This window comes from Mytilus californianus, unplaced genomic scaffold (assembly GCF_021869535.1).
Source record: "Mytilus californianus isolate M0D057914Y unplaced genomic scaffold, xbMytCali1.0.p SCAF_8, whole genome shotgun sequence".
NCBI lineage: Eukaryota > Metazoa > Mollusca > Bivalvia > Mytilida > Mytilidae > Mytilus > Mytilus californianus.
This window is the reverse complement of record NW_026262734.1, coordinates 105282208-105299613: the sequence shown is the minus strand read 5'-3', so window position 1 is coordinate 105299613 and position 17406 is coordinate 105282208. Positions and strand designations below refer to the sequence as shown.

General features: G+C 32.6%; 1 protein-coding gene across 1 annotated transcript; it reads left to right on the top strand.

The window, feature by feature from the left end:
- The first annotated feature begins 892 nt into the window (after positions 1-892).
- On the top strand, positions 893-10937 carry LOC127712460 (uncharacterized). The gene is made up of 7 exons (XM_052218903.1): positions 893-1075; positions 1489-1767; positions 5018-5269; positions 7329-7415; positions 8123-8142; positions 10067-10229; positions 10699-10937. Exons 1-7 carry the CDS (start codon positions 904-906, stop codon positions 10836-10838), a joined length of 1113 nt encoding a protein of 370 aa, XP_052074863.1. The 5' UTR covers positions 893-903; the 3' UTR covers positions 10839-10937.
- The last annotated feature ends 6469 nt before the right edge of the window (positions 10938-17406 follow it).

The window sequence follows — 17406 nt, the reverse complement described above, 5'->3', positions numbered from 1 at the left end:
GCTGATGTGACTTACCGTATAATACTTATCACCAGGTGTTTACTTACATTAGCAACACGATCTCTCTTTCACACTGTTATATTAGAGACCGTACTTCGGAATATATTTCATCAACAATTCAATAAACATCGTAGAAAGAAACGTTCTAGTGCAGTGTACAAAATAAATTTGTTCAGGACAAAGAAAAAAAGAAGAGAAATAAGTCTTTTTAGCATGCAAAGAAGTGCATTGATATTAATCCAGAGATAACAATCACAATGATTCAAAAACAAAGGTATGATTATAACCTTTATACAAACTAATTCACGACAACAATTAAATGTGAATTTTCCCGAATGTGACCTACCGAATTAGACTTATTACCGGGTTTGTACTAACATGAGCAACACGACGGGTGTCACATGTGGAGCAGGATCTGCTTACCCTTCCGGAGCACATGAGATCACCCCCAGTGTTTGGTGGTGTTCGTGTTGCTCAGTCTTTAGTTTTCTATGTTGTGTTTTGTGTACTATTGTTTGTCTGTTTGTCTGTTGGTCTTTTTATTTTTTTAACCATCGCGTTGTCAGTTTATTTTCGACTTATGAGTTTGAATGTCTCTCTGGTATCTTTCGCCCCTCTTTAAAATGAATATTCCCGAAATGTAAAATCAGCCTGAGCTATTGTTTTTATATTCGAAAAATATTTCTGATAAATTTATTTCTCGCGACAACAATAGAAAGAATAAATAACTTATAGTAAATATATATAAAGAGGACAAATCAGTTATTTTAATATATTCATTTTCATATAAAAAATTATATTTCAGGTGTTATGTACTGCAAACAAATGTTTGTGAAGAAATATACCAGTGTTGACATTGCATGTCCTTTTATACCAATGTCTTGGTATAACGACCAATCAATAATGATAGCTGTCGGAAAAGACATCAATCCTAACTTTACATCCAGATATGGTATCACCGATACTAGTAATCTTAACATTTTAAACTTTACCGATGCTGATCAAGGACTATACATGTGTCAGGGAGTGGTTGATAAGGAATTCCAACAACATACAGTTGTAGTAAATTTGTGTAGTAAGTAGGGTTAAAAAAATCGTCGTAAAGTGTTTTTTTTAATATTAATAATAATCTACTTATTATTATAAAGTGCAAATACTTATCATTTCTGTTTGTCAAATACACCAATTTCGTTTATTCGTGCTTAATCATTTTCTGAAATTAGAAACTATGTGAATCGATAATTAATTCATATTATTGATACGTAATGCCTAAGTCTATAATTACTATAACATGTATTAACCGATTTTCGAAAATGAACAAACTGGTTTACGTAGCAGAAGACGCTTACCCTGTCGTTGAACCCGGTTTCGCCACTTTTGGATCGGAGTTTATGCAATCCCGCATTTGTTTTCTGAATCGATTTATGAGGTTTGAATATCGGTAAACTACTGTTGGCTTAATTCATAACCTTTGTTATTTTTCTGTAGACATACCGGAGATGATCAGCTACGTTTCGTACGAACAAAACGAAATTTCTAGTCTAGCGAAAAGAAAACTTCTCTGCATAAACGACAAAAATACGCAATACAATCACCAACTTAGCCACAGAGCAATCATTAGTATTCTGAAACTTCCTACGTCTAAACAAAATATTGATGATAGAAATATAAACAATGTCAAAGGGAGGTTAATGGAGTATAAATGTATGACATTGAACGCAGACAATTGTGTGATTAGCAACAATACGTTACAGTTAACTGTAGAATGTGAGTAAAATAACGTATACATAATATACACAAAAGAAAATGAACGACATGGTTCGAATATATTGATCTGTTGTGGTTCATGCTAAATGCTATAACATCCAAAACAAATCAACGATCAATAAAATTCTTACTTTACATTTTACAACATTAAAAATGAAAGGAATGTTCACAATCTTGAATGCTGACATATTGCATATTGTTATCAAGCGGTGAAAAAGTTAACACATTGACACCCAACAAATTCGTAGGAAGGGACACATTTAAGAATGTTTCTCTTTTTGTTGTTGCTTATTCTTAATTATTTAACACAGATTCTCATCTCGCAACATAAACAGTATTGAAACCGAGTATTGTGTATCTTTAATTTTATATGTAATATTCATCGTTTTACTGGAAATAAATAATGGAATAATGAATACAGAATTTGCTACAGTATTTGAAAACGTGCGTTAAAATGTATAAATCAGTTACCTTTCATTTATTTGGTAAAAGAGAGGCGAATATACCAAAATATTCAGTCATAAGTCGAAAACAAACTGAAAAAATCATGGCAAAAACCGGAAAAAGACAATAAGACAAACAACAGTACACCAAACACAATGTAGAAAACTTGAGACAGAGCATTAGGAACCCCACCATAAACAGGGGGCGATTTCAGATATTCAATAACGGTGAATCAACTCATGATGGCGTCCGTAAATTTTTCGAAGGGATGATTTCAACTTCACTACTCAGAACTGTTGGTTCAATAGCTTTCTTGTAAGCAACAACCCTCTATCTAGAAAATTACGATAGGATAGGAAGTGCAAGCCCTGGAATATCATATCAACTGGGAGATATATACTCCAAATGCAGGCCTGCTGTAATGTTGCTACAAAGAAAGGAAGCAGAAATCATCTCTTGTGTCGTAAAGTTTTGTTCTTTAGCGACCCTCATTGTAAATTTCTAGATGATAGTCAAGATATGATGTATACTTAACTGTACATCTTGTGTCCTTTATTTCAAGTTCAACATAGCTACCACACGTTGAACAGCGGAACGTAAAGTCAAGGGATAATGCTAGTTTCTTTCATTCTCCCTAAGAAGCCTTTGAATGAAGTCATCCTCATATAAATAAAAGAACAAGTCAACCAGAAGAGAAGCACGGTTTGTTCCGATTGTTTGTTTAAAAAGCACGTCCTCCAAACGTAACAAATATGTTGTCAATCAGGAAATCAAGCATCTTGATAGTGTCAGTTTCAGAGAATTTTCTGATTGACTCAGAGTGATTTTTTAAAGAGTAAATTTTATCCCCCCAGACAAAAGACTTGTATCTACGTTGACCATTCTGTTTCATAAAACAGAATAGGACGAATTCTTTTAATTTTTCTTTGTGTTTGAATTGGGGAAAACTTGTGTAAAGTAGAAAATTCAAATGTTTTATTACTATTGCAATTGGTAATAGTATTAGATTGTATGTACTCTAACAGATCTTTGGACTTTTAAGTATCAATATCTGATTCAAGCCGCCCCTAGAGTAGGTAGTTACCAAGTAAGTTTGAAGCCCGGCTTGGATTGCTGGTTAAATTGATGTTGAAAAATTAAGAAATAGGTTTCGTGGAGCACTTGGAAGACCCCGAAATATAAAGTTGTGTGTAAGGTCCCTTTTGTAATTTAGGTATCCAATACACTGAAGGAAGATCCAGTTCATCATCTCTGGTTAAATTCGGAACATAGAACCGACTTATGATTATTCAGGATTTCTTCCTTGGTAAGCGTCGTGGGTATTTGTGTCGAATTTCCAAGTGAAATGACAATACCTAATTCCTTAATCAAGCAGGTTATGTTATGTGATTTACACGCAAATATGATGTTGTGTGGAGATTTATCTGCGGGGACACCAGCATATTTGTCAAGGAGGTAGGACATCTGCTTAGCAACATTTTGGTCGTTAAAGATCAATGTATCATATGAATTTATAGACCCATTCAGATTTTAAATTCCAATCTGTATCAAGAACCTCACAGCCTTAGCCCATTCAAAAAGAGTATCTACGTCGCGTTTAGCTCATAATAATCGACTGAATTCATCAGAATTTAAAATTTGTGTTTCCAATTGATGGATTTAGGGTCATGATAGTTCGGGCCTTCGGATAACACTTTCCGAAAAGAAAAAATGTTTTAGCAATGTTCATGTCACCAGTAATAACGTAGCCAGCCGGATTATATATGAATGGGGAGCTAGCACAGGTGTGATCAGGAGGTTTAGACTTGGAGTCGTCAATATTGAGATCCCGCAGAACGTGTTTGAAATTGAAAATTAGTTTGATATATATATAAGAGATGATAGGTACAGACTGATTTTTAAGTAGGTAGGTATTCTCGAATGAAAGGATGTATGATGAAGGATATTGCCCAAAATTGATGGCACTGAGACATTTGGTCGAAAAGGAAAGTTTCAGAAAGGATCTTTTCTTCTTATCATCTTATCCAATGCAAACCGGTCTGAAAAATATGTGGCTGGCAATTTTGGATGATGCAAACTCGCATAGAACGGATTGATTGATCAAACTGATCAAAAATGCTGGTAAACAATGATATTTGTATTGTTGTTTTTGTCTAATCTAAGTCCAGAATACGTTTATTTAGCATTCTTTTCGTGGTACCGACATATACCAATTTGCAAAGGTTACACTCTAATCCGTAGACGAAATTTTTTTATTTACAATTCAGATCATTGTACCTTCTTGTATAATAAGATTTCAAAGTTAAATTGCTAGTAAATTGATCATCTGTTATTAAACTTTTACAGGCTTTGTAGTTTTTGGTTTTACATTTAGAAACGAGACATTGTTGTTCAGATTCATTAAAGTCTAAAATGTATTTTAATATAAGTGTATACACGGCCTGGTGCGAGGATGGTGGTTGTTATTGCCATTAGTATGATGATATAAAAGTGTTGTATTCGAGCTGGTGATAAGCCGAGGCCTGCCATTTTAGACAATACCGTGTCCGTCTTGACTTCTATTTAGGACATTTATATATTGGGCGAAGTCCGAGCCAATATTCTATTTGATCTTCGTAATTTCGTTGGTAACTTGCACCTCATAAAAAATTCATGGACAAAATAAATCCAATGGACTAAAATTTCACAATTATCCCTTAAAATGTAAATTGTCTGGTTCAAAGCGAAAATCGATTTTGACAATGAAATAATCATCGTAAAACACAAAATAACTCTTTAAATGTATAAATTTTCTTTGTTTTGACAGGGATATCAAGTAATAAAACAACAAAAGAGACTGCAGCAAACGACACGCAACTTTATGAATACACTTGTAAATGTAATAGCTCAAATACAGAGGACCATTTACCTTGTAATGAAACAATCCAAATGTACTATTCACATAAGGCTGTGTACTTGGGAGATCCTGAAAAGTATGCCAGAGATTCTTTTGAATGTGTATTGGTTGAAAGCGATGTGTTCGAGAAAACCACAACATCTTCTGACATTAAACCGAAGAGTCAGTATTTATATCATAATTCCAAAATTGTAATCGTATACTACGATATATTTGATTTTTTTCTGTATAAAAAAGACGTTGATCAAATGACACTGGCAAAGTATTTTTCTGCACACGAAAAAAAACCGAACAAATAAGACTGAAGATTATCGCATGTACATTTATTTTATCACTTTGAATGTCCCTTTGGTATCTTTGGCCTCTCATTTTAATTTATTCTATGGCTGCTTAATTCGCGAACATTCTCTAACCGATGAACGTTTTTTTTAAAGGAGTAGGGGCAATACGGTCCAACGATTTACAGAAAAGAGCGACGATTTACAGAAAAGAACCGAAAAGAACCGAAAAGGACCAAAAAGAACCGAAAAGGACCGAAAAGAACCGAAAAGAGCATACACATATTTATGATTTATTATATAAAGTTAAAACAATATATACACGGATTTTTTATATTGTTAACAATTCTTAATAAATGAATGCATAATTCAAATAGATTGTACATTTATAGGGATATGTGAGCTTACAAAAAAGAAACAATATAACTTGGTTTTTTAGTAATATTTTTTTAATATATGTATGCTTAAATATCATTTATTTTTCATCAAGGATTTTAATCTTATCATTTAAATATTTGTTTATATAGATATAAGAAGATGTGACAACTCTCCATCAAAAGTCATAATTTGTCACGAAAAGTAAACCTGCAATTCCTTCGATTACAAAAAAATCGATTTCCTTTTCGGTTCTTTTCGGTCCTTTTCGGTCCTTTTCGGTTCTTTTCTGTAAATCGTCGCTCTTTTCTGTAAGTCGTCGGACCCGGGGCAATAAGCTCTTATCTGCTTAGTTGCTATTTCCATAGAACATATTTTATTTGGAACAGACGAAATTAGTGTTGAACAAAACACAATCCTTTTCAGAAATATACATAGTTATATACGCCATACAAAACGATTCTTTGATTAATATTGATATATCTTAAAGTGTACTCGTATCCAACTGTTACTGTTTAAACATAGCATATTTATTGTATATATTTTCCATATTGTACTGAATTATATAATTGCTGTCATCTTGAAATTTTGTATATTGTACTTATTTGGAGAGGATTATTTTAAGTTGTTATAACTTGTATCCAATCCTATTGTATATTTAGGCAATAACATATGTTTAAACTATCTTATCTGGCCCAAATGTTACTTCAAATTTAAAAGTTATCATAAATGTTTTTAAATTTGTCCTTACTGGACTATGGTACAAGGTACTCAAAAAATAAAAACAAATTTTACATTTAACGAGTTACCATGGCAACAAACCATGACGAAATTTTTATATTTTGTAAAATTTCTTGAATTTCCTTGTTTTAAGTCAATATTTAAGTATATTTTGGTTTGGCAAAGTATGTGCGCACCCTAGAAACAACTTAAATTTTGGTGAGATTATGTCAATAGTTATAATAAAGCTTCTCTTAAATAAGTTTGTTGTTTTTTGGCTGCGCACGTTGTTTCCACAATGAAATTAACGATGGAAACTGCATAAATTCTGTATTTTTCATTGTTTTCACGAAAACGGTACATATTATGACGTAGATGTGACGTCATCAGATAAAAAATCTTAAGTTTTTCATTTATATTTCTCGACTCTGCATTTCTGAACAGTATGTGCCAATTTTTAATGCCCCTACTCCTTCGTATTTAAACAAAAAAAATGCATAATTTGATCAAAAAGGTACGAAAAAAAATATAACGGTTAAAAATGTAAAAGCCCACCACAAGCCGTGCCGGTGATTTTAGGTGCACTGGAAGGGTAGGCAGATATATGATAGAAAATATATTACTGATGCGTATACATCTTTTTGAAATGAAAATTAATATGTGAGACGACAACCTTCAACAAAATGGATTCTTTCAGTATTTCAAAATGGTTCGTTTAACGCAAAATGCATATGTGTACATGCGTTCATATTTGAAATGTAATTTTACAAGTACACACTGCTATATACTTGCAAATGAACAAAGAGTGAACACCTTATCTGAACTATTCAATTTGAATTAAACTTCAGGATTTAGTCAAGTATATACACTTATTGGCGTTTCCGTTGTTTGTGGAATGATTCTAGTCGGTGTACTTATCTGGGGCATCAGAAGAGGTTTGTATTTCATTGCCAATTTATTTTATTTATTTTTCACATTTATTTATTATTGAAAACCTAAGTAACCCAAAAAATAAGTAGAGTGTTTCTATTGAAATTTGGTTAATATACCCCTAGCGATTCTTCAATTTGTAACATATATATTGTTTTATCTATAAGTTTGTTTACAGACCAGTACACCTATTCGACAGTAAATAAATAGTACAAAATAATATCTAATAAATGCGGGAAAATGTAATGCTTTTTAAATAGGGAAATAGAGAGCAATTTAGGCACGGATGCTTGATGAGGTACTATACTTTGTATTGAAAATACAAATATGAATATATGGAGTGAGTATACATCAATGAGACAGCAACCATGAATCGCAAAAAAACCCATTAGAACTTTTTTGTTATTTTTTTGTGATTTAATTAATATTTTTTTTTTTATTTTACATTTTGAAATTTTACCTTTTGAGAGAAAATAGTGCAGCAATCTTTTCCACAAAACCCAGTGTTACAAATCTAATATTACATCAACAAAAGTAAAAGTGAATTAATTCAAATACTTTGAAAATTTCGTTAACATTTAACTTCCGACAATTTTGGAAACAAATAAAAATATAATGGTATGATTGTTCCGTATACTCAGCATTATACAGGTTCAAATATGTGAAGTTGTCAGAGATATATGATAATGATACATGTATATAATATTTTCAGCTTTGTATAAAGTCAAATATGTAAGTAGACCATAACACAAGTAACATGTTGAAAAAAGTTATTATCATATGAAATATGAAAGAATGTTTATTTTGGACCGTAATGCGGCGTTCACACAGTGCCGATAATGGTTCCCGTTTGAGATCAGACAGCGCTAAGACACGAAAAGTGAAATAGTCGGATTACTATCCTGAATGATCTGAAATGTCCTATCATTGTCTGAACGCAGTCGAATACGTTCGTAACAGATTCCTACGGATTGGGAATGGTCCGGAGAGGTCGGCCAAGCACCCCGACAGTTAGGTGCATCCCGTAACATTCGGGGAAACTCAGCTGATTTTGTGTAGTCGGATTACAATCGTGACTATGTCGTGACAGATTCTGCTGTATCGGATCAAAATCGTAACAATGTTCTGTGTTTTCTGGACGGTGTCCTGTAGAACGGGCATGATCTGGAGAATTTTGTCATTGCTGTTTTTTTGCAGAATGAGTCCAGATTGCATCCAGATCTTGCCGCATGCGAGCCGTCTTTGCCGAAACCGTTCCGGAACAGTCCCGTTATTAATACGAAATTCGGCAATGATACCCACGTCAGAGTCCCGACAATTATAGAACAAAATACAGACAAAGCCATTTGCTATGCGGTACAGCAGACTGGGATAGGATTGCGTTCCGACAGTACCTGATCATCCCGAATATGGCGACGGTTTTCTAACGGATATCTTCCGTCAGCGTCGGTTCACTGTCTGGTCACTGTCTGATCTCTGTCGGATCACATTCGGTTGAATCGGGACGCTGTCGGGACAGATTTGGTCGTTTTTAACCATGCGAAAGATACAAATTGGATTAGAATCGGATTGAGAAAGGGGATAATCGGGAAAAATTCGGTGGAAACGGCTGAATTAGGACGCTTCCTGAACAATATCTGATTGTTGTCGTGATTTAATAATTGTTTTTACAAATTTTAATTAAAGTTTGAACTTCTAGCCACGATTCACAGAATCTTGATCAGACTTTTGACAAATTTTAATCGGGAATGGTCCTGTCAAGGCCGTCTGTAAAAATCGTGAAGGTGTGACCCCGGCTTTAGTCTTTCTCAGTACTATAATTCGTCTGGAAATCACATCTTTGTCACCGACAATAATTAGAATTATTTCAATCAAAATTAATCATATTTTATACATCTAACTTTGGGTTGAAATCAATTGACTTATATACATGAGAAGTATAATTATATTAGTTCTCAAGACAACTAAATACATTAAATATAACGTACAAAAGCGAAATTAGAAAAGGTTCTATAACATAAATAAATTAAAGATTGAAAGCTTAAGAAATTTCAAAACTGAAATGCAAAGATTGATAGAGACTATCAACTCAAATATCTGTCATTAAGACCAAACTAGACAAACAAATTATAATTAAAAATCACATGCTACGATGCTTCTAACATTGGACAGGAACACGCAATATTGGATTTACAGAAAGAAAATGTCCGAAAGTGAAAACAAACATATAACAGAATTTATGAAAAAGGACTTAACTGTATTATGCAGGTGTTACGTAAAAAAAAACTAATATGCCTTACTAGTAAAACAATTCTGTAATATACAGTATTAAAGAATGCTTACTTTCATTATCTGCTTATATACAAATTATACACACCTACACTCCTAATTCAACTGCTTTACTTCGGAGTAGATTTATACAGCAGCGCCATGAACAGTGACAATGTCCATAGTACGATAAACAAAGAAGAAAAGTGTTGAGTGTTTATAACATTGGTAAACTGTTTTTGCCATTTATTAAGTTGTATTTTAAACTATAAATAAAAAAAATATTAATCTCCCAGAAAATGAAGGACTTGTTTTTCAGTTTGTAAAGTGTATCAGTTGTTTGCATATTCATGTGTTGAAATGTATATTCGTTTTCATATTTACCTAGAACGCTGATAACATTGCCAGACTGGACGAATCACACAACTGTCCAGCGGAGGGATATTCGTCTATTGACAGAAGACGTAGAATTGAAGTTGGGCAGATGGTTTCGTATAAAGCCAGTCGAGTCTCAAAATCAAGTATAGCAAATGAAAGTGGGCATGGACTAGGTATATTAGTTTCGTAAAAAAAACATTGCTTCCTTACTCTCGTTATGGTCATGGACAAAAAGTCTAGTATTTAATTTACCACTACCAGTGCATCCAACCGTCCAACAGGATTGCCATTATCACTTATCAGTGAATTACAAATTTACTATTAAAGTGTGTTGGAAATCACAAACTTAAGCATGCAAATAAAATGTTACAAAAAATAAATGAAGAAGTAGAATAAAAACCTCCAATCTAACGACGTCATTGACACAAACGCTATTCGTCGTCCTATAATTCTACAACCTAAAGCAATATAAAACAGAGCTTGTCTTATAGTAAGTTAGAGAAACTGCGATTGTTTGTGTGGATTAACGATATATGTGTCCTAGCAATGTAAAAATTCGTTGAGTGTAATTAAAAATTCTGTTCCGAAACCTTTCTTTCGTGATTTTACTTAAAATATTACCTTCAGTATTGTTTATTATAGTTTATGTACCAGAAGAAAGCTCAAATTGTAGAAGAGGTCCACAACCAGAAGAAACAAATGGAGACGACAATTTGCCAGTACCATATTTGAAAAACATAACTTCTGGACAAAAATTGGGTATATTTTGCTGTTATGATTAATACTTTCTGAATATAGAATGTCAGTTAACTAATTACACATGTATTCAATCTTTCTGAATTGTAACATCTAAATAAAAAAAAAATTATGAAAGCACACAAATTCGGGGTTTTGTTGAAAAATTTTTCTCATTCTGATTTAAAAGGGGACTCGGTGGCCGAGTGGTCTAAGTAGTCGAACTGCTGTATCACTAGCTAGCCTGTTAAGACTGAGGTTGAAAGTTCGATTCCCGCACGTTGCAGGTGCGTCCGACTCTAATCTTAATTGACTAGGATTGTCAGTTTTCCTACCGAAAGCCGGTGGTTCTCTCCGCCACCAATAAAGACTGACCGCCACGAAATAGCACAATAGTGTTGAAAGTGGCGTTAAACACCAATCAATAAAATCAAATCATTCTGATTTAACAATGCGTTTACCTATTGGTTCACTAAACACAGTAAGTATAAAAACATAAATGCAAATATACATACGTTTAAAACAGTATTTCAACCATCTTCACTTATTTCTTATTTCTTTGTGAAAAAATAAACGTACACACTATACATTGAAGCAGTACTAAAACGAAATATACGTTTTTTATCATTTTTATTGTTTACTGGGTGTTAAATGATCGTTATGAAGTTTTTTATGTAGTTCGATATATTTTCGAAAATTGATTCCAGTTTCGTAGAAAAGTTTGATAGTAAAGATCATGTAAAAACACCACACCCACACACTCACACACACAAAGAAAACAACCACCGAAAAGACTACCACTAATACACACTACACAACACAGATGTGAGAAACCATTGTTTAAGCACATTGAGTCACACCTTACACCGAAGGATGAGCAGTTGCTGCTAGTGGTGAAATTCTTAGGATGCGAGTTCACTATAAAAAATTACTATATAATAATCTAGTTTTGGATGTAACAAGTCTTCTGATTGGCTGAAAGTTTTTGTCTATCAGCTCATAGACATAACTTTGTAATGTGACCGTGACGTCATCAACGGTTTTTCCTGATTTACTCCTTAAAACTGTAATTTAGAATTAAATAATAAGAACTGACTGTAATATTATTTCTGTCTATTCGAAATAACCTAAAAAATTCGGTGCACACTTTTAATAACCCCGTGTAGTAGCGGGTTATATAGTGTGCACCACATTTTTGATGTTATTTCTTCATGGGCAGAACAAATTTTACAGCCATTCCTTTAATATATAATATTTCTTTAAAACGAACTCTAAAAAGAGTAAACTGGTTTATGAATGTTTCATAAATCATGTTGCTATATACATTGTCTGTGATTCTGTTTAAATGTGGAGTGAAACAAACTATTTGTAGAACACAGAAACACCTATCCTAAACTATATTGAAGTGGAGTTTAACACCGATACCGTTAGCCCGAAGTTTCATATACATGGATCTGAAAATGGAACACCATATGCCAACACCGATCATACATTAAAAGCTGATCCTCTACCAGAGAGTGACTCTAGTGAGGAGGAAGACCCGGATAATAATAGTGAATTTTTTGACACTTGCTAATATTCAAAAACTTGACAAACCTGTTTGAAAACTTCCTGTCTAATAAACTGAGCATTGTACATATTTTTAATTTTAATAATTGAGAATATAACTACTTTACGCAGAATTGAATGCTGATTTTTTTAAAAATTAAAAATGAAAGAAGTGAGCGTCACAATTTGCATGAAGCGTGGTAGCGTTATTTACTAAAACTATGGTGGACATTTGCTTTGATTTCGCAATGAAGATATCGATTGTTATATCATGGTTTAGCTGAATAAATATTGTTTTTTACTAATAAAATTTGAGATTTTGAAATAAGATTAAATGTCTGCACGAATTGCACGAACAATGCGAAAAAAAGTGTTGATTTATTAGAAGGGTGGAGCTAATAATTCTATTATATCTAAGGTTGCTTTCTTACGGCATTGGTAATTTTCATACGGCATAGATTATTTTCATACAGCATAGGTCATGTAGGTTGTTTCATACAAAATGAAAACATATGACGGAATCAAGTGATTGATTTTTTAGCCAACAAAAGATCAGGAATTGTATGAGCTGAACACCTAGAATGAATTTAAAGCAATGCAAAACGATATATATATAGATATCATATATATATATATATATATATATAATCTTTATAACATTATTTACTTCTTTAGTAGTTTAATTTGTATATAAAAGCATTGTGGTTAAAAGCACAAACAGACATGAGCCAAGGCTCTGTGTTGAAGGCCGCACTTTGACCTATAATGGTTTACTTTTACAAATTGTGGCTTGGATGGAGAGTTGTCTCATTGGCACTCATACCACATCTTCTTATATCTATTGTTGTCTGAAAATACAATTATGGAATCGTTATATGAAACATAAATGTTATATTATTATTTCTATGCAGTTTTATAGAAAGATACATTTGTGACAGGTCAAGTTATATTCTACGTTCTTCTGACATTTACCGAAAGTTTCTTTCTTATATGGTGGTATGGGTGTTTTCCGCCACCATGAATTGTAAAATAGCAGAATATTTTTGCCTGAATTTGATTTTATTTCAACTTTATGTATGAAGGTGAGGTAACTCAGAAATAGAGCAGATTATAAAGGAATCTACAGGAAATGTTCTATTTTATGTTTATGCTACACGAAATAAACGTACGGTGATTTTTTTACTATTCTGAAAGAGTTATCTTATCAAAATTCTATCATTTAGTTTTTCTCCTATTCACATTATGATGCTTTTTTTTCTGTATAATCTATACAAAATGTGTATTTTTCCAACCAGCTTAAAAACAAGCTCGGTGACTTCATTTTGACAAAGTATGCAAGACATTCTCCCCTTCTCCCCCCTCCCAAAAAAAAACCAATAAAAAAAAAGAAACACAAGAATACAGAAATTTTGGCAATGGTATTATCGTCTCTTGTAGCTTTCATTTACAGAATATGTGCTTTATATTCACAGAATATTTACAATGTTGTATGTTACATGTATATTTTCTATCTAAATTTGCCAAAACTATGAATTATAGTCTGAGGAAAACTATCGTGGTGTCATCTTCACGTACGACAATTTAGGAATAAAACATTAAGGGCTTTCAAAGACCTAGGTTTAAAAGGTCGTTAAATTAGAATTTACCGCGCTTTATTATTCTAACCGGCCAACAACATAATGCCTTAGAAGACAATCAAAAGAATTCAGAAAATAAAATATAAAAGTACTCGAATCCAAGATGAAACGGTGGGTGAATTCAGATCTGGAAGGGTTATTAGTTCATACTTTGAACATGATCGACATAAATTGAAATTTTTTTAAAAATGTGATATTTGTTAAAAAAAATCTATCACAAGAATTGTTTTTCTTTAAGATTTATTTGATAATGAACCTGAACTCAGATTTTGATAGGTGTAAATTAATCGTATTTTACTGAGAAAAGACAGAATCACCTGACCCCTACTCTTTTCTTATCATTAAAACAGAAAAAGGAACTACATAAAACTTTAATGACACTTTTAGATCTTTGGATGATATATTGGCTCTCAATAATGACGAATTCAGTATGTACACTAAAGAGATTTATCCTGCTGAACTGACTTAAAAAAAGCTAATACTAACAATGAACAATGTCCTTCCCTGGATCTTGATATCTATATCTTTAACAGGAAGCTTAATACTAAAATTTACAAGAAAAGAGATGATTTTTCATTTCATATTGTTAATTATCCATTTTTAGATGGTGACGTTCCCTTGGTACCATCTTATGGTGTTTATATATATTCCAACTTGTTCGATTCGCTCGTGTATGTAACAACGTATTTGATTTTAACGAAAGAAATCTCTGTATTACTGAAAAATTATTACACCAAGATTTTCGATATCACAAACTTGTCAAAACATTTACTACGTTTTATCATCGGTACAAGGACGTTATTCGTAAATATAAATCATGCAACGTGCAGACATCTTATACGTTCAGGTATTTCACATCCCATCTTGTATGGTAATATTCTATTCAAAGCACAAAAATGTCGTCATTCACCTCAAAAGCTAACCAAGCCTTTAAACAGACTTATTAAGGAGGGATAAAGTAACAATAATGTTTTCAGGTTTAAAGATAGCATTTTTTGAAATTAATATTAATTCATTTATAGTTTCTTTACATTGGAAATAAACACATTTATTCTAAAACCAGTGTTAGCATGATACGAATTATTTTCCTCTCGTATATTTTATGATAGTATGATACTAAACCACTAAAGGAAGGGATTGTGCTTGATTTTCATATGATCAAGACATAATCTTTCAATCAGTTTAATTGAGATCTGGAGCTGCCATGTCACCAGGGGTTTTGGTTTAACAAAAAACACCTTCGAGTGCCTTCCACATTTCACAAAGTTGTCAATTTCATTAACACCTGTTAGCATATTTTGAGCTGATAAAGGTTATGACCCTTAAATTCATCCAATCATCTTCTGAGATCACCGGCAACCACACGTTGATTACATATAGATTCTACCACTGCATCGAGTGTGATACGATATTTATCCAATCGAGACAGTTAAATTTTCAAATTTAAAACGCGAGGCTCGCCGAGCGTTTTAAATATTTAAAATTTAACTGTCGAGAGTGGATAAATATCGTATTACACGAGGTTTGGTGGTGAAATCTGTTTCTCTAATGATTTTCAAACAATACGCAGGCAAACTTATTCCTTCTTTGCGACTGATCTGCAAAATATGTGTTCTTTCTATGTGACGTCATCAGGCATGGTCGCCTTTTTTCATGCCGTCACAATAGGAAATTCAGAGAAAAACAAGAAAATTCGACGTCATAATCGGATTTTAACCAATGAAGAACTGAGATCAAACGAATCACACGTTGATTAAATTTTTTTTATACAATGGGTGCAGAAAGGGATAAATTGACGAAGAATTAGAGAATTTTTTTTATACAATGAGTGCAGAAAGGTATAAATTGTCAAAGAATTAGAGAAAAATGATTATAGAAATAATAAGTATGAAAAAAATAATTATAATCATTCTTATTATTTAGGAATATTTCATTTATTTGTTATAATGACCATGAAATTACATATGAAAAGAAATTTAAATCCGAGTTGATAATTTGTTTAAATTTAGTTTGTATATATTATTTTACCTCCTATAGATTTATAGAGATATGATTGATTATAGGACTACACGTGGTGACTATGTATATTTGGTATAGGGTGCCCTAAAAAATACATGGTTAGTTACCATATAGGGTTAGCAACCATATGGGGTTAGTAAGGAGTTACTTCCCTTTCAAAACAATAAAGATGCACAACCCTTTATAACATAAAAACAACACGGTGTTGAGGAAAAATCTGATTCAACAAACGAAGAAATTGATGATGAAAGGTTGAAAAAAGTTCATAAAACATAATTAAAGCTAACAAGTTGTTATTGTTGGCATAACGGAGTTACTTCCCTTTCAAAACAAAAAAAAGAAATCTGAAAGGTTTTAACAGACGAAGAAATTGATACATGTAATGAACGATTGAAATAAATTCATAAAACAAATTTAAAGCTAAAAAGTTGTTATTGTTGGCATTTGTGTTTTGTATAGACAAATGGAAGTAGGATCTACTAAGTATTGAAGACTTGCACTTTGAAAGGCCGCTAGTCAAAATACCACGTGTGAAGATGTCGGTAAGATAAATTCGTTACACGGTGTGCTAGTGACCTAATACAGTATATAAGGGGTCAGTAAATTCCATATGGGGATTCGAGCTTCGCTCTCACCCCATATGGAATTTACTGACCCCATATATATATCGTATTAGGTCACTAACACACAATGTAACTAATATTATAATATACATATATATATAAGTCTAAACTGAAAACAACGTTAAAACCTATGATTGCGTTGGATAAAAACCGCAATTTTTATACGTGTGCTTGCAAAACAAATGTCTTGGTAGAGGGGTCTAAATACAACACAAACAACATTTTCCAAAAGACCAAATGAGTGAAAAAGTATATTTAAACAAAACGCATTTGACTAGCAGGTCGAACAACTGATGTTCTTAAACCCTGCTGACTGCCATTGGCGATTGCCAAATAAACGGATCACGGATCACAAGATGTAGCAAAAAAGATCTTATTATTAATTTATTACCAAACAGAAAACAATAAACTTGCTAAAAAGATGGAATATCGCAAACATGAGGTGCAAATATTTGTATACACCATATCCGGATTTCGACAATTAATGTCTCTTCAGTGATGTTAGGGATCGAAACGGTATTTGGAAGGCCATATAATTTACCTCAATTTAGGATACACTCTTGAATTTTAAAGAGTCGAAATAGGATGAACGGATCATATAAACCCGAAGGAAAATATGATACAAGCCCAAATGAAAAAATATAAACAAGTCTAAATTGAAAACAACGTTCAAACCTATAATTGCTTTGGATAAAAACCGCAATTTTTATACGTGTGCATGTAAAACAAATTTCTTGGTAGAGGGGTCAAAATACAGCACAAACAACATTTTCCAAAAGACCAAAAAG